Below are 21,762 nucleotides of genomic sequence, written 5' to 3'. Positions count from 1 at the left end.
AGACTCAGACTCTCTGTCTGAGGGAGGGAAAAATTGAAGGAAAGGGGTCTGTAGGAAGACGGAGATTATGAGGAGTAATGAGTTCACTTGGGTTTGAGATGCCTATGGTAGAATTGTCTAGTAAGGAGTCAAAAATACAGAGCTTTCTCTATTGGGGCACTAAACTTCTCCTTATTGCTCTGTAAGGGCTCTTTATATACAATGCAAATATGTTTGCCAGTCCATTCATCCATCCATCCATCCATCCATCCATCAATCACTGGAAAGTTGTGAATTTCCCTTTGTGACTTCTACCTTAGCATCTTGCATAGAAAAAATTTTCTACCCCCATATTATGTAAGTGTCCATCTAAAATTTCTCTTAGTATTTTTATGATTTTGTTTTTTACATTTAAATATTTAAGACATCTAGACTTTATTTTGCATGAGGCAGTTAATTATTGTGGCAACTCTTATAGAAGACTTCATAGTTCTCTAACTTATTTAAATTCAAGCAAATTTTTTATAACTTATTTAAATTCAAGAAATTTTTATATACATCTTTTACTCAACTTTTCCTCCTTAAAAGAATACAGAAGAAAAAAAAAACCAGAAGAAAAAATACAGAGGGAAGAAACACACCAATCAACCATATGTCTACACACAGAATTAACCACTTAACAAAATGGGTCCATTTACCATTGTCAATGACAAATTCTAGAATTCTAACTACATTTGGGCATTCCATGGAAAATGGAGAGTATCCATTAATCTTTACACTGTGTAAGTCCTACAAATTGTACAGCCTTTTAAAGGGAGAAAGCTCACAGAAATGCATTAATGTAAAAATAGTCAGACAAAAAGATAAATGAAAAGATAAAAATATATGCTGTCCAATAAAATTTCAAGAACATGCTCTGCTTTTGTGCTCCAGGCTATTTTGATAACATTCCAAACAGCATCTAATTTAAATTTTTTCTCCCAACTCCTTTAGGGAAATTAGACAGCATGCATGCAGTCATTTGGGGGTTAATTCTTACTGATGTTGAATGCCTGGAGTCTTTGCTCTGCTCATCAGAGCATTAAATCTGAAAACTCAGGAGAGCAATGCAGCCAGGCTGCAAGAGTGATGCTATAAAGTTCTGCATTAAAAATTCATATTGCAGGCTTGCCTCAGAACTTGGCTCTGGCTGGAAGGAGAGCTAAAGGGGAAATATGAGACACCCCACTGTCTTTCTGGCAATTGGAGACATTCCTCAACAAACAGCACCTCAGGAAGAGAATGAAAGGGCAAACAAGCCGTGAAGGAAATCAATGAGTTCAATTAGCTAGCTCTCTCTTGCTTTCCTACAGCAAACTTTTCATTCTTAAGGCTGGTTCAAAAAGTTTTTTTATGATATCTCAGAACAAGAGCCCTAGCCATCCTTGCTGGTGCCCAGATGTTTGGCACCTCTCTTAATTTGTTTTACACCAGCCCAGAGAGCCCCAAATTCTCCCAGCCAGATGGAGCCAGATCTCTCCTGAACTCTACAAGTCACCCCGATGAGGGGCTGGAGGGGACCACACACTGAATAACCTGTCTCACTTTATAAAATGGGTCCTGCACACACGTGGCATTTAGATTTCAGAAGACAGTTACTCTGTGGTTATTAACCTCCAGTGCTGATCCATTTGTTAAAGCATTAACAACTCCACAACGGTGTGTATGCTGAAATTTTTGCACCCAAGTGGCAACTAGTTAGGATTAGTATACTCAGAGCCCTGGGAAGATGATGCGACACACTTTAATAGCTGCAGTCTGCTGTGACGCAGACGGACTGATTATCACAAATTCAAAATGGAAAATGATGGGATTCTGTAGAGTTGAAACAGACCTTACACTGGGGAAATGAACCGACATTTTAAAGTGGGCCAAGTAAGATGCAACATGCTTTGCAGACAACAGCAGCAATGGAGGCACCACAAATTGAGGGCATGTGTGTAGATCCTGTGCCAGGCACTCGTCATCAGAAGAGAGTTTAATGATGTCACAAGGGAAGTCCCTAAAGATGCCATAGCCACTGGCAAAATATAAACACACAAAGAGAAAAAGCAAGTGTGAAGCTCCCTCGTTTAAAGCCTGTAAGGCAAGGACAGCAGGGTAACAATAAATCAGGTCCCAAACAACAAGAAAACCCATGGGCAACCCTCTTAACGTACTATTGGATGGAACATGGTGCAGCATGTGCTGTTTCTGAAGAACTGTTCATGACATGAAAGAAATATTTATGTTCCAATAAAAAAATAGAAATGAAAATTGCCTGTCAATTTGATGCCACTTGTGAAAAAAAGGAAGAAAACAAAAATCACTGTATAGAAAAAACCAGAAGGAAATATGCCAAAAGGTTAACATCAATTATCTCTGTGTTATGAAATAATGAGTGACGATCTGTTTCTTAAAACATTTTAGAATTTTCTGGTATTGAGATCCCTCCTACTTTGTTGTTCTTTCTCAGGATTGCTGCAGCTATGTGGGGCCTTTTTTTAAATTCCAGATTAATTTTTGGAGAGTTCGTTCTAGGTCTGTGAAATATGCCGTTGTATTTTAATGGGGAGTGCACTGAATCTATAGATTGCTTTGGGTAGTATGGACATTTTGATGATGTTGATTCTACCAATCCATGAACATGGTATGTTCCTCCATCTGTTTATGTCTTCCTCTATCTCTTTCTTCAGTGTCCTGTAGTTTTACGAGTATAGGTCTTTTACCTCCTTAGTTAAGTTTATTCCCAGGACTCTTAATTTTTTTGGTACGATGGTAAATGGGATTTTTTTTTTTAGTCTCTCTTTCTGTAAGTTCACTATTGGTGTATAGAAATGCCATAGATTTCTTGGCGTTAATTTTGTATACTGCTCCATTGCCAAATTCATTTATTAAGTCTAATAATTTTTTGATGGAGTCTTTAAGGTTTTCTATGCACAGTATCATGTCATCTGCGAATAATGACACAGTTTTATGTCTTTTTTCCCCAATTTGGATACCTTTTATTTCTTCTTCTTGTCTAATTGCTATGGCTAGCACTTCTAGAACTATGTCGAAATGGAGTGGTGAAAGTGGGCATCCCTGTCTTGTTCCTGTTCTTAGGTGAAATGGTTTTAGTTTTTGCCCATTGAGTATGATGTTGGCTGTAAGAGGGATCTCAATACCAGATATCAAGCTGTATTACAAAGCCATTGTTCTCAAAGCTGCCTGGTACTGGCACAAGAATAGACATATAGAATAGAACAGACAATGGAATAGAATAGAGAACCCAGAAATTGACCCAAACCACTATGCTTAATTAATATTTGACAAAGGAGGCAAGAGCATACAATGGAGTCAAGACAGTCTCTTCAATAAATAGTATTGGGAAAATTGGACAGATACATGCAAAAAAATGAAGCTAGACCACCGACTTACACCATACACAAAAATAAACTTAAAATGGTTAAAGGACTTAACCATAAGATGGGAAACGATAAAAATATTAGAGAAATCCACAGGCAGCAAAATCTCAGTCATATGCCAAAGCAATTTATTCTCCAATATAGCTCCTAGGGCAGTGATGGCAAACCTATGACACGCATGTCAGAGGTGACACGCGAACTCATTTTTTTTGGTTGATTTTTCTTTGTTAAATGGCATTTAAATATATAAAATAAATATCAAAAATATAAGTCTTTGTTTTACTATGGTTGCAAATATCAAAAAATTTCTATATGTGACACGCACCAGAGTTAAGTTAGGGTTTTTCAAAATGCTGACACACCAAGATCAAAAGGTTCCCATCACTGTCCTAGGGCAATGGAAACTAAAGAGAAAATAAACAAATGGGACTACATCAAAATAAAAAGCTCCTGTACAGCAAAAGAAACCATCAACAAAACAACAAGAAAGCCCACTGCATGGGAAAATATATTTGCCAATGTTATCACCGATAAGCGTTTAATCTCCAACATTTACAGGGAATTCATACAACTTAACAAGAGGAAGATAAACAACCCAATCAAAAAATGAGCAATGGACCTAAATAGACACTTTTGAAAGAAGACAGAAGGAAGGCCAAGAGACATATGAAAACACACTCAAAGTCACTAATCATCCAAGAGATGCAAATCAAAATGATAATGAGATACCATCTCACACCTGTCAGAATGGCTATCATCAACAAAGCAACAAACAACAAGTGCTGGCGAGGATGCGGAGAAAAAGGAACCCTTGTGCACTGCTGGTGGGAATGCAGACTGGTGCAGCCACTGTGGAGAAGGTATGGAGTTTCCTCAAAAAACTAAAAATGGAACTCCCATTTGAACCAGTGATCCAACTTCTAGGAATATATCCCAAGAAACTAGAAACACCAATCAGAAAGGATATATGCACCCCCATGTTCAAAGCAGCACAATTTACCATAGCTAAGATTTGGAAACAGCCTAAGTGCCCAACAGCAGATGAGTGGATTAAAAAACTGTGGTACATCTATACAGTGGAATACTACGCTGTGGTAAAAAAGAAGGAATTCTTACCATTTGCAACAGCATGGATGGAACTGGAGGGCATTATGCTAAGTGAAATAAGCCAGTTGGAAAAAGATAAATATCATATGATCTCACTCATTTGTGGAATATAATGAACAACATAAAGTGATGAACAAAAACAGACCCAGAGACAGAGAAGCATCGATCAGACTGTCAAACCTCAGAGGGAAGGTAGGGGAGGGTGGGAGTAAAGGGGAGAGATCAACCAAAGGATTTGTATGCATGCATATAGGCTTAACCAATGGACACAGACACCAGGGGGGTGAGGGCATGAGTGTGTGTGTGTGGGGGGATGGGCAATGAGGGATAAGGACAGATATGTAATACCTTAATCAATAAAGAGAAAGAGAAATTAAAAAATATTTTAGAATTTTCTAAATTCTTTATACTAAACATGACAATTTAAATTAAAAATAATAAATGTCATATAAAGTCTTCATTGATTTGGGGCGATTCCATGGCAAGGACAGTTTCTCACTTCTGTCAGTCTTCCTGCCTCCCTGCAAAAGGGCCCGACTGGTCAGTGTGTGCCCTTTGCCACTTTGGGAGCAAAGGAGAAGAGGTGCTATGTCACGATGACCTGCGGGGCCACAGCCCTCAGCAGCAGCCAGGTCCCCGTGGTGAGTCAGAAACACATGGCTTTGGAAGGAATTTCACTTGGGGCAAAAGGTGGCGTGAACATTCCAGGCCGGGCCTCCATCACAATTCTTACTTCTTAAAGCACTTTAAAGGTTCAGATGGCTCCTGCTTTCTTCTTAGAAGACAACAGCTTCCTTGGTTTTCCCTTCTAGAGCGCACACAGCCCCACTGGTCATTCACCTCAGCTGCACCCCTGATCCACCTGTCTTCACAGCAAAGGCTGATTTATTAAGTCAACAAAAACAGATGATGTACCAGCAACCATGCTAATGTGCATGTGGTGGTACACAGAGAATAAGACAGGATCCTCCTGAGGAAGTTCAGCTGGCATTTGGCAACACGATGCAGTCTGTAGGAACCCTCCCATTCTCTCACAGACCCCCACATTCTGGGAAGCAAGAAGGCATACATTTTAATGGCCATTTTACAGATCACTAGATGCGCGATGATCTTCTACAAATTCATGTTTTCTTCCAACAGCCCCTTTATCCATTTCCTTTAGCTTCAAACGGTGAGTTCCCCAAGATTTATCTTTATAGTGAATCAGAAAAAGTTTGAGGATCTCTAAAAAAAGCAAAACTTTTATAGAACCATGTCAAACTCAGGTGACAGTCCATGAAGAATGCTTTTCTCTACAATACCCTCTTCAAGGATGCTAGATGAATATGATTATCATTTCAATGTTCATAAACATGTTTATGCCCACACATATAGGACAGCTACATATGCATGTGGTTTCATGTGCAGAGCCTGTGTCCATGTGCATATCACATCTGTAACTACCCTGCCCCCTTTACTCTGCAGTTCTAGCACTATTTCAATGTGGGCTTTTAGCAAGATCAGCTGAAGGGAGGAGTAAAGGTTTCCGAATCTCATGCATGCCATTAATTTCTAGACCTGTGTGGAGTCCACAGAACAGGTAAAGAATCCTTGGCACTCAGAGGAATTTCTACCTGGATTTGAAAATATAAAGCCACCCCCTTCTTTCTGCACAGCCCCCTGGACTAGAGAAAACTCCAGATCAGGGCTGCATTGCTTAGAGAAAACAAAACAGCTGCCGTCAGTGCAAAAGTCAAGGAAAGCCCTTTAGGGCTCACCCAGGCTCCGGATTTTAGGTGTGGAGCACAATACTTGTACAGGGGGAAAATCCCAGGAATTTTACAAAATGCACACACTCTTTTGGAGATAAAATATAGAAGAAAAAGTCATCAAGTGTTCCCTCTCTGATCTGCTTCAGTTCTAAGGTTTAGGGACAGTAGGTTCTTTATTCAAGCCTGTGCCCTGGAAACCATAAAAGTAGCTGCTTCACTATTTTTAGGGAAATTAATCTAGCCAGGATAATTACAGCAACCCATACTGGAAATTGATGACTAATCAAAAGGACCGGAAATAGAAAATTTCACATTCTTAAAGGTACAGCAGAAAGACTCCACTTCTGGACAGTGAAGTTGGTCTTTTCAAATACAATCAGGAGGAGCAAAATTGGACTAGAGCAGTGGTTCTCAACCTTCTGGCCCTTTAAATACAGTTCCTCATGTTGTGACCCAACCATAAAATTATTTTCGTTGCTACTTCATAACTGTAATGCTGCTACTGTTATGAATTGTAATGTAAATATCGGATACGCAGGATGGTCTCAGGCGACCCCTGTGAAAGGGTCGTTCGACCGCCAAAGGGGTCGCGACCCACAGGTTGAGAACCGCTGGCCTAGCGGCTTATCCAAACAGTGTGCGAGTCTCCGGCTTCATCACCCGGGCTCTGTGAGGCCCAGCTGCCTAAGTCTTGCATGTGGAGCTGTAAAAAGGTAAATAAAAGAGAAACCAGTCTGCTCAGGTAGATGCAATGGGGCTGTGGGATAGGGACAGGAACTGAAACCCTTCAGGGAGCCTGTCACACAGGCAACACGGCTCCCATGAGGAGGCAGCACCACAAGGGTCCTTACAGGCCACTGTGTAGTGTGCCAACAGCACTGCATTTCGAGTCCAAAGGACTAGATCGGGGGCGTGACTCCATGTCTTGGGACTGTTTCCCTAACCATGCAGTGAGCACAATAAAAGCTTTCTCAATGACTGTTGGAAAGAGTAAATAAGATACCCTGTTTGAAACCACCGTGAAAAGTCCAGGCGATCTGTATGCAGGGAAGGCACCTGCCCCACCTCCATTCTATGACACACTCCCTTCTGGGAGTCCTGTCTTGAGCTGTTGGGTTTGTCACCTTTTCAAATCGTGTTTCAGGTCCTCCAGGCCCCACTGATGGGCATGGAATCCCCCATCTCCACAATGCAGGCACAGACTCCCCGAAACAATTTCAGTAAAACTGTAAGCCAAGTGCAAATGGGAAAGTTTTCTGCTTTCTCAGAGCATATTGTATATTGTGATAAAATACTGGCTATATACTTGAAATAAAAAAACACTATAAAATTAACCAAAGTGAAGTTCCTCATAAATGTCTCTTTTGTAATGTAGATGTAAGTACATGCATGTACAATGTAGCTCTTTTTAAAAAGCATAAGGCAAGGAATATAACATGAGTTACCTTAAGAAACATAAATTTTGCTGGCAGGAAAGGTTTGGGAGGTGCAAATTCTCCTAAGACTAAGATTAGCTATAAAAAATGTAGTATTTCAGTGCAATTCAATATTTTCTTTCATCAGAGGCTCAGAGCCGCAGCCCACAAGTTAAGAGGAATGTAGTAAGCTGACTGTGTGTGTTACAACTGAAGCTCCTTTTGCAACCAGGATTCTAGGAGACAAGAGCAAAGAGGTGGCCATGGACTTGAGCTGAAATGGGAATTCCTGCACTTTTGCTCAGAATGCTAGTATCTTGGCTGGGAGAGCTGCATTTCTTCTGCAGTTGCAGCAGCAACCTAAGTCTAAGAACCAGTGAACAGCTGTGAAAGACAGGCACAGAGAGACGAGGGCCTGGGTGATGGCGCCGGGCCTCTCTCCACCTCCAAGTCCACCCGGACCATTCCACACCACTCTGCTTTGCTAGGATCTCCAAGTTAAAGTCATTAGGTACTAATTCTCCATTTGTTGAGAGAAGTGGGAAGATCTGTACACAGAGAGACCGCCTGAGAAGGAGGTACCTTTTTAACTAAAAATAAAGGGGGCGAGGGCAGAGAAATAATTCATTTATTTAACCCAGAAATAGTTATAATCTGAAACCCTGCAAACCCATTACACAACAACTGTTCTGGCAAACACCGCTATGTTCCAACAAATATTAAACTGTGCTTGCCATTTGTCTAAGGAATCTTGCATTAATAAACATGAAGAAGAACACTTTTACCTCCCACTCTCAATGACAGGACCAAACAAAGACCAGCTGTATTCATCAATGGGTCCTTGTTCTGCACATAAAGGCTAATTACATTTTGCTTCAAGCCTACACATGGAAAACTTTACTGCTGTGGTGGCCGTCACAGTCAGCCCGTGCTGTCCCAGCTGACGCAGGGTGATGACTGTACACAATAAACAGGGGTCCTGGAACAGCCCTGGTGCCTTCGACCTGCAGGCTTCTTTACAAAATGGGGGTGAGGGATGGTCACACCAGTGACATCTTCCAGCAACACAGAGGCAGAGGCAACGCATGCTCTTTAAATCTCATGGCGCGATGATACCAGCAAGGTCAGTCTTCTCCAAGGTCTGCTAATTTCAGAAAAGCACCCCAAGCCCTCCTGCAAGTTTGCTAGGAATAGCTTCTACGGCTGATGGTGCTGTCACTGTGTGCTAGGTGCTGCACACACACCTTCTCATTACTCGTCACAACTGCCCCATGCCTTGACTACTATTATACCCATTGTACAGGTGAGAAAGAGATATGTAAAGGTCATACAGGGAGAGTGAGCAGTGGCCCTGTGTGAACCACTCCCAGGTCAGTGTTCTCAAAGCCCACATTCACCCTATGCCTCCCCAACCCCCTTCCTATGTTTTCTGTCAACAAATACATAAGAATTGTTCCTTTCCAAGAGATACAATGAATTGTTCTGAAATGTTTTAAGACCATTTGTGAAAAGATTTGCCCCTGGAGGGCTTATATTCATATGTATTAAAGAAAAGCTGTCTACTCTAATAAAACATATATAGGTTGGGGCTGAAGCAGATGATACAGTGACAAACCTTTCCCAGAAAATAGAAGGGGAGAGGAATGCGGAGGGGGAAGCTTCACGTGGGATTTCCAAGACTGAAGCAATTGCCTCCAAAGTTAAAAGAAAGTAGCAATTATTATCTCAGTCCATTCTCTACATTTTTTGTGGATTACTTACTCTGGGAACCATCTACAGTAAGTGTTTGCCCCCAGGCTGCCTTTTGTTAGTAGTCGACCATCTCTGATTTGGGAAATGCGGGGTCTCTGTGTGAGCCCAAGTCCAACCCTCAGCACCCATCGTGCCCACCTTGACCCTGCAGAGAAGCCATTCAGGACTTCGGGATGGTCCTCCAAAGAGCAACCTTGCTGGCCTGTTTCCACAGACTACCTCCTTTGGCCTCCAGGAGCTCCTCATCTTGACTCATCTTTCAACCTCAAATCACATGTCACTCCCTCAGGAAGGCTTCCTTGACAATTCTTTCCTTTTGCTCTAGCTGGGCCTGTGCTGGGGGCACTTGCCATTCTCATTTCCAGTTCCCTCTCCCCCATCTCCCAGGGGTTGCCCTCTGGCTTCTAAGTTTGCCACAAGGATTCCTGGCAGGGAAAGGAAGGAGGGTACGTCCACGGGGTGCTGGTGCCACCCCAGATTTCTCAACCCTCCCAAAGGCCACCAGCTCCTCTCAGGGTGGTCACTTCAAACCTGGGCATGGCAGACTCCAGCCAGTGCTCACTACGGACGCTACATTCTCTCTATGTATCTCCCCATCCCCCCTCCTGGCCCAAGCCACAGCGAACAGTCCAGCTTTAAACTCTCTCTGATTACCCTAGTTGGAGTGTGCTGCCTTGTCTTCTGCAGAGACCCTGACTGGCACAGGTGCCCGTCATAATTAATGTTCCTTCTATTACAGCAGTGATCACACTGGATTGCAATGGCTTTTCTCTCTCCTGAGCCTTTTATCCCAGGTTTTCCAGAGCCCAGCACTGGTCTAGGCACAAAGGAGGCCTCCAGGAATGTCTGCAGAACTAATGAGTGGACCTGTTACTTTTGAGTCACGCATATTGTGTTTCTGTCAGGCTTGTTCTCTCCACGTGCACATGTGCATACCACACCCTGCCTCCCTATTCATCATTGGAGAATTTCCTGCTATGATCACAGGAGGGATCACACACCAGGAGCACTCATGACCCTGTCAGCAGTTTGTGACAACAGCCAGTCCCAAAGCAAAGTATTTTCATGATGAGCAATTGATCCCCAAACATTGTGATACAGTTTTCTGGTTCTGGTTGAGAGGAGTGAATTAACCCGCAGCATTAGCCTGGCCTACAGTGAGTCCTGAAGAGGATGGGGACAGGGGCTACGACATCCCTTCTCTGATTCTGTCTCCCAGTCACTTCCCCAGCCACCATGTTCCCTACCCAGAGAAGATGAAAACCTTAGAGCAGAAGGAAATTTAAGTCCTTACTGGATGAGTGTTCTCTGTTTCAACCTCCGTCCTTAAAACAAACCAATCAGGTGGACACAAATTTTCCATGCAGCCTTTTGGAAGCAAAGATGAATCTAAACCAGGGACAGTATCCCTGCAGGCCCTCTACCGGGAATTGAGCCTGTAACCCCACATGTGCCCTGACTGGGAATCAAACTGGCAGCTTTTCAGTGCACGGGATGACACCCAACCAATTGAGACACACCAGCCAAGGCTGGAAGTTGAACTTTTCTAACGCTCTCAAAGCAATGTTTTTCAAAATGGTTTATAACTGAGATCCACAGGAGTAACTGTGTTTTACATTTTGATCCTGGGAGTAGGGTGGCACTATTTAGCGCCACCCCCGCCCCCGCCCCCTCCCCCAGCCCACTAGGGCCTGTGTGAGTGAGCGAAGCAGAACTTTCTTTCCAGAAAGTTTCAGGTGGTAGGATTGTTCTGAGAGCACCAGAGCTTGGGTATTAAACTGACACAAGCAACTCATGGGAATTACACTGCATTCCTTACAGCAGTTCCAGAGGCCAAGCACTTCTAAACCCTGCACCGCTCTGCAAAGCCAACAGACAGAAGGGAGAAGAGGGGAAATCCCTCATGGATTGGCAAAATCATGTGAGACCTGACCAAACGTGCAGATGGAGGAAGCCAGGCAGAGACTTACTTGGCAGTAATTTCTTCATCATATTTGGTTTTCAGGTCAAATAATTCTGTTCGAGTTTTTTCCAGGGCTGAAAGGAAGAGGATGTAAAACCATAACATAAGACACTAATTGTTTTAAAAAAAAGACACTAATTGTTTAAATTAAATTTAAAAAGGAACAGTATACAAGTTCCTTTCAAAAGAGTAAAAAATTACAAAAGTATATAGAATGGAATAGAAAATCGCCTTTCACTTCCACCTCATTTCATCCCATGCACCTCTTCAGAGATCACCACTGGTTATATTAGTGTTTAGATTTCTTCCCTTTAAATATATTTTGTTGTTTAAAAATATCCCCATACATCTTTGTACATCAAGCATGTCAAACTCACGACCTGTGGGCCGCATACCTCATTTATTTGGCCCGTGCTAGCCTTTGAGTTTGACATGCTTGTTGTACATGTATCTATCTATTTTTCGTCCCCCATAAATAGGATGATACAAGTATTTCCTGAGACTTGCCTTTATCAGTAACAATTAGCTCGGGTATAGAGCCTGCCTGCCCCATGCCAGGCACTTCAGCGTGCCTAGAAGTGAGGGGCTGGGATAAAGAGCTTCAACGTTCCAACTGCAGATCAATACCACCAGCTGGCCTCCCAACAGGCAAATTACATTCCCACTAATACTCTGAGTGAGACTATTTTCCTATGTATTCACCAACACCGAAGACTATCAATTAAAAATTTGTTTGACAGTCTGCTAGGCAGAATAATTGTTCACTGACTTAATTAGCATATCCCAGACTATTAAAAATTGTTAACATATTTTTCATGTGTATCAGCCATGTGTATTTATTCTGCAAATTGCCTGTTCACATCCTTACTCCACTGTTCTACTGGACTTTTTATCTGCTTTTATGATTTGTAGGTAGTCTTTATATATTTTGAGTTTTATGCATTGTCTGCTAAGTTTGTTGTGATTATTTTCCCATTTAAATTAAACATATAGTACTGTTTCCCTCAGAATAAAAAAAAGAAAAAAGTAATAAAAAATTTAGCATAACCTTTCTTGCTATCTTTTACATTTTAAAGGTCTGTTATCTCTGTTCTCCTTAACTTCACTAGGGGTAGAAATAAGTTTTTCTTTTCCTAATATTGTTCCAAATGAAATGTCGGTCCTTGACAGTTAGGTGATTTAGATGAGTTTGTTGGAAAAGGAGCAGGAATAAAGAATGGCTTGTGGAAAGGATGAAAATGTAATTCAGATCCTCCCACCTCGACACTAACAACTCAGTGTGGGTGACTGACAGAAGTCAAGGTGGAGAAGCGGGGGTTTCTCTGTGGCATTCTGGAGCATGGGCGCCCTTCCTCCTCTGGGCTCACTACGTGGGGCAACAGAGAGCAGAGGGGGCCTGGAGAGACCTGGAGATCGACCAAACTCCCCCCATGTCAGACTTCCCTGCATCAACTTGACAAGCATGAAGAATATCACACCTGTTTGCAGAGTCTGAACTTTATGTTCCGCTTCTTCCAGCTTTGAGGTGGTGGACATCTGTGTCTCTTGCAGCTTTCTGAAAAGGAAGAGAAGAAAGCCAAATTGGTCATCTTGTTTACCAACATAAACGCCTTGTGTGTGCTGGAGCTAAGATGATCAGCTATCTTCACCATAACACACAGAGCCAGCAACAGGCACATGATTAGGTATCACTTGTCATGCCATGAGCACAAAGGAGCTCACTTACTGATGATCTTCTACTACCCAACTCTGTACCCACATGTTACATGAAGTGAAGTGTGCATCCTGTGGGACCTGATGGGTGGTAACTGATGTAGAAGGTCATCCTAAATGTAATTGGTTCTGAAATGCCAGATATTAAAAAAATCATCATCATGCACTCATTGTTTTCTGAAGTTAGCCCACGAAGAATGATACATCTACATTTTGCTGACACAATGAAGGAATTTGTTGGAATAAAGGATGTATTAAATAGATGTGACAGCTGTTCCATTTTTGTGATAATGGAATGCGAATGCAACTGCAATACCTAATGGGAAATACTGAATGTTTTAAACTACATTCCACATATTTACATTTCCCATGATCTCCAAATGAATTCCCTCGTCAATAAATAACATTCCTTCCTCCTAATCTGCAGAAAATTCTCCAAAAATAAGTTTATTATTTTTATATCATATGAATATAACATATGCTCTCATAATAATAAATCTGGGAATACAGAAAAGTAGAAATGACAGTTTTAAAAAAGTACCCAAATTTCCATCACCTATGGAAATGGACTGCTCATATTTTCACATACTTCAGTTATAAAACTAATATATGCCTTGAGTTAAAAACAAACAAAAACCCCCCAAACATCCTATATAATCCTATATAATAAAAGCCTAATATGTGAAGTGTCCAGTCTGTTCAACCAATCAAAGTGTAATATGGTAATGATATGCTAAGGCAACTCAATCACTCGCTATGACATGCACTGACCACCAGGGGGCACTCGACCGGTTGACCAGTCGCTATGACATACACTGACCACAAGAGGGCAGATGCTCCGACTGGTAGGTTAGCTTGCTGCTAGGGTCCGGCTGATTGGGACTGAGCAAGATGGGCCAGACATGCCCTGGAGCCCTCCCGTGGTTCCTCCCTGGCTGGCCAACCTCCTGTGTCCCTCCCTGGCCCTGATTGTGCACCGGTGGGGTCCCTCAGCCTGGCCTGTGCCCTCGTGCAATCCAGGACCCCTTGGGGAATGTTGGAGAGCTGGTTTTGGCCTGATCCTGCTCAATACAGGAGCCGCCACCTGGTGGTCAGTGTGGCTGGCAAGCACAGCAGCGGTGGTGGGAGCCTCTCCTGCCTCTGTGGCAGCGCTAAGGATGTTCAACTGCCCTGGGGGAAGCGTGCCTAAGCTGTCAGTCGTATATCCCCCAAGGGCTCCAGGACTGCAAGAGGAAGCAGGCTGGGCTGAGGGACCCTCCCCAAGTGCACGAATTTCGTGCACTGGGCCGCTAGTGAATATTATAAGAGCCTGGAAGGTAAAATGCCCTTTCCCTTCCTTAGTTCTAGAACTCATACAGAGTTCTTTCACAGCCTTCTAAAATTTTTCTACGTTTACAGAAATATAATATACTCTAAAGCAGCGGTTCTCAACCTTTGGGTCGCAACCCCTTTGAGGGTCGAATGACCCTTTCACAGGGGTCGCCTAAGACCATCGGAAAACACATATATAATTACATATTGTTTTTGTGATTAATCACTATGCTTTAATTATGTTCAATTTGTAACAATGAAATTGGGGGTTACCACAACATGAGGAACTGTATTAAAGGGTCGCGGCATTAGGAAGGTTGAGAACCACTGCTGATGTAATTTACTACAGTGTAATGCAAACTCATATGCAATATACTGTAGTGTAATATATACTCATATATAATATACTATAGTGTAATATACACTTACGTGTTATATACTGTAGTGTGATATACACTCATATCTAATACTAGAGGCCTGGTGCACGAAGTTCCCTTCAGCCCAGCCTGCACCCTCTCCAATCCGGGAACCCTTGGGAGATGTCCCTGGGATCAGGCCTAAACCGGCAGTCGGACAACCCTCTCACAATCCTGGACTGCTGGCTCCTAATTGCTCACCTGCCTGCCTGCTTGGTCGCCCCTAACTGCCCCTCCCGCCCCTGCCGGCCTGGTCGTCCCCAACTGCCCCCCTCGCCGGCCTAGTTGCCTCTCACTGCGACCGCCCCCCCCCCAGCCAGCCTTATTGCCCCCAACTTCCCCCCCTGCCAGCCTGGTCGTGCCCAACTGCCCCTGGGCTGGCCTGGTTGCCCCACGCAGCCTGCTGTTCAGTCATTTGGTCGTCCCTCACTAACCCCTGTGCTGGCCTGGTGGTAGGCAGCTATCTTGTGAGGGCACGAGATTTAATTTGCATATTACCTCTTTATTATATAGGATTTTGAAATATAAACTCATATATATAATATACTATAGTTTAATATGCACTCACATGTAATATATACTACAGTGTATATTACATATACTGTCTGCCCCTTCTTTTAGGACAAAAGGGATGACAGTACACAGGGCATCCTGAAGTTTGCTTTTTTTCTTATCTCCATACTTTGGAGATATTCTACTCTAGCACATATAGTTCTTCTTTATTCTTATTAAATAATTGACGTAAGCAAGTCTCTAAAAACATTTAGATTATTTATCTTTTATTTCCCACTAAATAATTCTGCAGTGATCATCATGTAGATTTGATGCATAATTCTGAGAGCAACTGTTAGATAATAATGATCAAAAGATATGTGCAATTTTTTTTGTTTAGATAGATGTCGAGAAACTTCCCAACAAAACAAACCTCACCAAGTCAACTCCCTTCAATAGTATGTTAGTCTGTTTTCCTATGCCAACACTGAATAAAACTAACTATAACTTTACTGCGGAGTAAAGCTGAGCATTTCTGTTTGTATGAACTGTCTGCTTATCGTCTTTGCCCATTTTTGGTGGTGCTGCTTTTTTTCTTATTAATTCTTTGTATATAAAGAAAATGAGTCCTTTTTCTTATGTGGTGCTAATACTTCTTCCCAGTCTCCTGATGCTTTAAAAATACTGTCTATTGGTATTTGTTTATAAAAAGGTTTTAAATTTTAAGTAATGAAAATAGATTGCTCACATTTTCACATACTTCCTAATTTTCCTTTTATGCTTACAGAGATTTCCCCACTCCAAAATTATTAAAAACAAAATATTTGCCCAAGCTTTCTTTCAATATGCAAATGATTTAATCATTATTATTTAAATCCTAGATCCATTTCAATTTTTTCATGTAAAGAATGAGGTAAAGATCTAGCTTTGCCCTCCACTCCCAGTGGTCAGTCAGTTATTCACATCTTTTAATAGAATAAATCCTTTTACCTATTTTGCAAAGTCAACTTAAAAATATTAAATTGCCATATTAAGTTTATTGTCATACTTTTGTAATATGTTTGCTCTATGCAGATGGACTCACACTGTCCATAATATTTTATCATGCATTTTTCACTTCATATTATGCTGGATATATTTCTGTTGTTATTACAAATTCTATGTAACTATTATTTTAATAGCTGCACAATGTTCCATCTTTTACTGACCCACTTCTCATTGGCAAGCGTTTCAACTGCTTACACCCTGCCGCCCCCCATTATCAGTAACATGGTGAGCAGTTTCTTTGGGCAAAAAGTACTTTGCTAGGAGGCATTAAGAGTCCACTCATCTCGCCCTGGCTGGTTTGGCTCAGTGGATAGAGCGTCGGCCTGCTGACTGAAGGGTCCCAGGTTCAATTATGGTCAAGGGCATGTACCTTGGTTGCGGGCACATCCCCAGTTGGGGATGTGTAGGAGGCAGCTGATTGATGTTTCTCTCTCATTGATGTTTCTAACTCTCTATCCCTCTCCCTTCCTCTCTGTAAAAAAAATCAATAAAATATATTTTTTTAGAGTCCACTCATCTCTGAGAGCCCCGACTTCTCTGGGGGGTGCACCCATCCCCGATCTCCCAGCAGTGTGGGTACAGCATCCCTGTGTAGAGTTGGGCTTGGCCTGGGTCCTGAAGTGAGGATTTTGAAGCCAGTCTGAGCACAGGGAGGCCAGGCCTGCAGTGTGGATCAGACCCTGGTCCCACCTCAGGCTGACTAGGTGGGAGAGCAGCTAAGCTGAGGCTCAGTTTCTCCATCTGTAAAATGAGATGCCCACTTTGCAGGTATGTTCTAGACTATGTTCCAAGAGGGCCTGGTGGGTGCAGAGCAGGCACTAGGTGAGTGGAGTAGGCATTCTTCTTCTTTCCGAAGTGAAGCCAGTTTAATAGTACTCCAGAGTCCGCAGTGATACCCATCTTCATTGAGCCTACCGTATGGAAGTCAAGAACCTGCACTCAAAGTCAACCGGACACATTAGGCCGGGATTCTCACTTGAAACCACACATTCACTGCCTCTTGTTAATGGATACACTCATTCTTCATTATAGTTTTAAAATAAAAAATCTGTATTTCACCAGAGTTCTAAAACTCCAACTTATGTCCTACTACAGTTTTTATAAGAAATCTTTCATGAAATCATCATAAGAGTGAAAACCAGTTCACTATTTGTGAAAATGTTTTGGGTAGAGTAGGCGATCCAAGATCTCAAGCTCACAGTAGTTGGATGATTCATGAACATGGTTCATATTTTACTGACATCAGCTCCTTGATCTACAAAGCACTATGAGGTCATGAAAAGATGTACAACTGCCATGTGCCAACCACACACGGTTCATGCATGGCCTGGACAGGCACACTGACTGAGGCGGTCCCCCAGCGGGAAAAGACAGACACATTTCACTCCAGGTAGTCTCACCCGTTACAGAAGAGGGGACACCTTCAGTTTTCAAATGATTTTCCCTAGAGACCCTAAAATTTTGGTTTACTCCTGGGCATATTTCACAGGTACATTTTAAAAACTGTCTTGCCATGTGAAGTTTAGATGTAAAACATTATGTCAGTACCTGCAAACCCCAACACATGCTCACCTCTCCTTTTCTGCAAAATCATTTTGTAACTTTTGTTCCTTTTCGAGAGCTATAGTCTCAGCTTGGTTCTTCAGAGTCTGTTCATATTCTCGGATTTTCTCTTTAAGTGCTTTTATCGTAACCTCTGCAGAAAGAAAAGAAATGAAAAAAAAAAACTACAGTAAGAGAAGCACAGTTCTGTGTGGCTATATATACAGGCTTTCGTAACCGAGTAGGATCGGTGTGTTTTAAACTTTAGCTCTTCAACTCTGACACAAAATCAATGGTTATGAGTCCCTTCAGAGACCTTTTACTCCCTAAATGTTAAATTGAACTTTAAACGTTTAGGTTGAGGGGGATCAATGGATTTTTCTGGGAAGAAGAGCTATGGTTTCTCTAATACAACTTACAAAAAAGGAGGGGGGAATCAATGGTAAAATATAACATCTTATTGATGAGTCTTAAATTAGTCCTCTACTGAGGAAAATTAATAATGTTTTAGTGTGGGTTTTAGTACTTTCTTACAAAGAAAACAGTTCATAATTATGTGTACATGTTGGAAGATGCCGTCTTAGCTGAAGTCACTATGTCTGCAGGCCTGCCTGGCTGTGGGCACACTTTTGCCATGTCACAGTGATGAAATATGGAGTGTGCTGAGTGGATACAACATACATCTCCTTGGCTGGGTAGGACCCACCTTGCAGGCTGGCCCTGGAAAGCTCAGGCCAGGGATGCCATGAGGGATCCCCCACCAGGGATGCCATATTTACAGCTGTCACTTCAATTACCCAAAATGGGAACACCAAAGTAGGTGTAATGAATGGGGCAGGGTCCTAAGAACAGTGGTGGCTCTAGGGCAGGACCGTTCCACATGCTCCCTCCCACAGATACCTCCTCCCTGTGTGCTGAACAGTCCCTGGCAGAGAGAGCACTGTGGTCCCAACTCCAAGGAGAATGGAGCTCTTGCATGAACCCAACGCTTAGAAGGAAAAGCTGAGGCTCTTTGTGGCTCCAGCACCTGGCACAGGTGGGTGCTCTGGAAATGGCCGAGTCATAATGAATGAAGGAGCTGAGGCTGGGCCGACAGGGTGAGGCCCAGACAGGGCTTGTGACAATGGGGCTCCATGCTCATGGGACAATGCCACCTGCCAAATCTGTGCCCGAGTAAGAGCTCGCTCGGTGGCCCCTGCCTGTTCTTTCAGGTTGTAACTCATGTCCACCTTTACTGCCTGAGCAGCACAGACATGCTGGGCAAGGCAGGAGTGCATCAACTGGGCATTTAGTATTTATGGGGCTTAGTGGATAAAAGCTAAAGGCTCTTTGTTTAAAAGAAGAAATTGGCCGTTTTTATTAAGTGGAACCCAGATGGTTCTCCTTAGAGCAGTGGTTCTCAACCTTCCTAATGCCGTGACCCTTTAATACAGTTCCTCATGTTGTGGTGACCCCCAACCATAAAATTATTTTCGTTGCTATTTCATAACTGTAATTTTGGTACTGTTATGAATCATAATGTAAATATCTGATATGCAGGATGTAATTTCATTGTTACAATCTGAACATAATTAAGCATAGTGATTAATCACAAAAACAATATGTGTGTTTTCCGATGGTCTTAGGCGACCACTGTGAAAGGGTCTTTCGACGCCCAAAGGGGTTGCGACCCACAGGTTGAGAACCGCTGCCTTAAAACTAGTGACCCTGTCAGGGCATTTGAAAGAAGAACAGGGGCTCTCTGCCTTTTGGACTGGTTATTCTGGGCCTGAAAGAAATGCTCTGTGAGCATTATGGTTAGTGGTTCCCATTAGTATCAAGCCACACCAACAGGGCCAAAGTCACCTCTGAAAACACTTGCACATTCTGTAAGTCAATGGTCTACGCAAACATATAGAATTTCTGCCTCTAACAATTGGTGGAAATATCTGCTCAGCCCCTGGACCCCAGTGCTTATTCCAATGGGTTTCTCAGTGTGGCACATCTATGCTCCTTCCAGGGGACATTGGGGCACTGGCTGGGGCTCCCACTCCGTCTGATGAGGGGGGTAGCTCACTGATCGGCTGAGCCTAAGTCCAGGGCTGATTTGTCCTGGAGCCTCTGACTGTGGTCCTCCTCCTGTATACAGATCTGGCTCCAGAACATGCTCCTGGGTGTGCCCAGCAGGACCCCCTACAGGAGAGAGAATAGTGTGGCGGAAAGGGCACTGAAGGGCTCTGTTCTCATTGGCTATGGACGGGGCCCCAACTTACTCATCTTTAAATGTGGGGAAGAATTATAGCATGTAATAAATTCCCGTCCTGCTCTAACTTTTTACCGATCTACAATATGTGATGACTAAAACAAGTGACACACACCCCAACCCTTCCAAATTAAAATCATTTTTATATTGGGAAAGAAAGAGAAGAACTTAACATTTTTCTGGAGGTTGGAAAATCTGTTAATATATCAATAAATAAAGAAGGGGGGGATTTCTAGAAAAACAACAGTGCTCCATAAGAGCAGCTGATCTTCACTGGGTGTCAGGAACAGCGCTAAATGTCTCACCAGCACCTCATTTTACCTATAACTATCTTCTGCGGTTAGTGTGAGAATCCCCCACCCAAGGAAATGAGGCTTATCACAAGGTGAGATCCCTTGTTCAAGGTCACACAGCTAAGTAGCAGCAATGAAGGGACTCAAACCTGGCCTGTATGCCCCAGTGCCTTTGTCCTTGTCTCTGACTAAATAATATACTCTTTCATTTATAAACACCCATCAGGTGGGCCTTTGGGGAGAACATTTCACTCTCAGTTGCTGTCCTTGCTGGGCATGGAGGCACTGACGAAAGCAAGGCTGGGGGGAAGGGCACCAGCACCTCACCATCCTCCAACAAAACAGAATGAAAATAAACACTAAGAGTGAGATGCCAGAGGTCACTGGATGGAAAAACAACAACGTTCATTCCTTTTGGATAGGGCTATAGCGGAGCCCAGGTATGTGCATTTATAGGTTATCTTTCTTTTTTAATTTTGACATTTGTATATACAACCCTGAAACCATCATGACAATCAAAATAATTAGCTTTTCCATCATCCCAACAGTTTTCTTGTACCCCTTTGTAAAGTTTTCATCCTGTCCCACCCCTGCTGAATCTGCTTTCTTTGTTTCTTTTTTCTTTTTTTTTTTTACAGATTATCTTTCACCTGAGCATTTCGATAGTTCTGAAAAGAAACAACTCCTGCTGAGGAAAGGCAGCCCCTTCTCCCACCCGAATCCCAGTCTAGTAAGTCCAACACCTCATTTCCCAGCAGGACAAAGCTGTCCCCGAGTCTCAGTGACTCATCGCTCCCCGTGGCACCAGATGGAGGTGTGTGGGTAGGGGGAGTGGGGGGGGGGGGGGAGGCGGTATTTTAGCTGTCTCCCACCTCTAGTCCCCCGAGGAAGGGGACCCATGGGACTGCTGCCCACACTGCCCCGGCCTGTACCTTCTAGCTGATCATCACAGTCTTTTCCTGGATCCTTTTCGTGGACAAGCCCTCCTCGCAAGCCTGTCTTCAATGGGCTCAAAGCCCAAGGACACTTTAAAAAATCTTCATCAGTTAATTCTTTATCCAACTCTCGGAGAATATTAAACAGAAGGCCACTCGGAGGAGGTCACCGAAGTGGTTTGCCTTTCCTTGCTAGCTCCTGCTCACCCAAACCTCAGACAAAAACCAACAGGCTGCATGTCTCCTTGGAGTTGCCTGAAAAACCTGCAGCTGCCGTCAGGGAGGGCTGTGCTTTTTCTTCAAGAAGATGTCATAGGGCTCCTGGAATCTGAGCACATCTGGATTTTAGGTGCAGGAGCGATTTCTTTGTTCTTCCCTG

At 42.9% G+C, this 21,762-nt stretch overlaps 1 protein-coding gene across 9 annotated transcripts in view; it reads right to left on the bottom strand.

The window, feature by feature from the left end:
* The window catches only part of CUX1 (cut like homeobox 1), a gene marked incomplete at its 5' end in the record, with an annotated part of 366,038 nt that overhangs the window by 124,961 nt on the left and 219,315 nt on the right, over positions 1-21,762 (bottom strand). For all 9 annotated transcript variants that reach the window (XM_081089614.1, XM_081089615.1, XM_081089618.1 and 6 more), the window contains 3 exons: positions 11,400-11,466; positions 12,871-12,947; positions 17,944-18,067. In XM_081089614.1, the coding sequence (XP_080945740.1) occupies positions 11,400-11,466; positions 12,871-12,947; positions 17,944-18,067 (268 nt within the window). The remainder of the gene's footprint in view (positions 1-11,399; positions 11,467-12,870; positions 12,948-17,943; positions 18,068-21,762) is intronic.

This window comes from Myotis nattereri (assembly GCF_964212035.1).
Source record: "Myotis nattereri genome assembly, chromosome: 4".
NCBI lineage: Eukaryota > Metazoa > Chordata > Mammalia > Chiroptera > Vespertilionidae > Myotis > Myotis nattereri.
The sequence above is the reverse complement of the archived record's forward strand: the minus strand, read 5'-3'. Positions and strand labels throughout refer to the sequence as shown.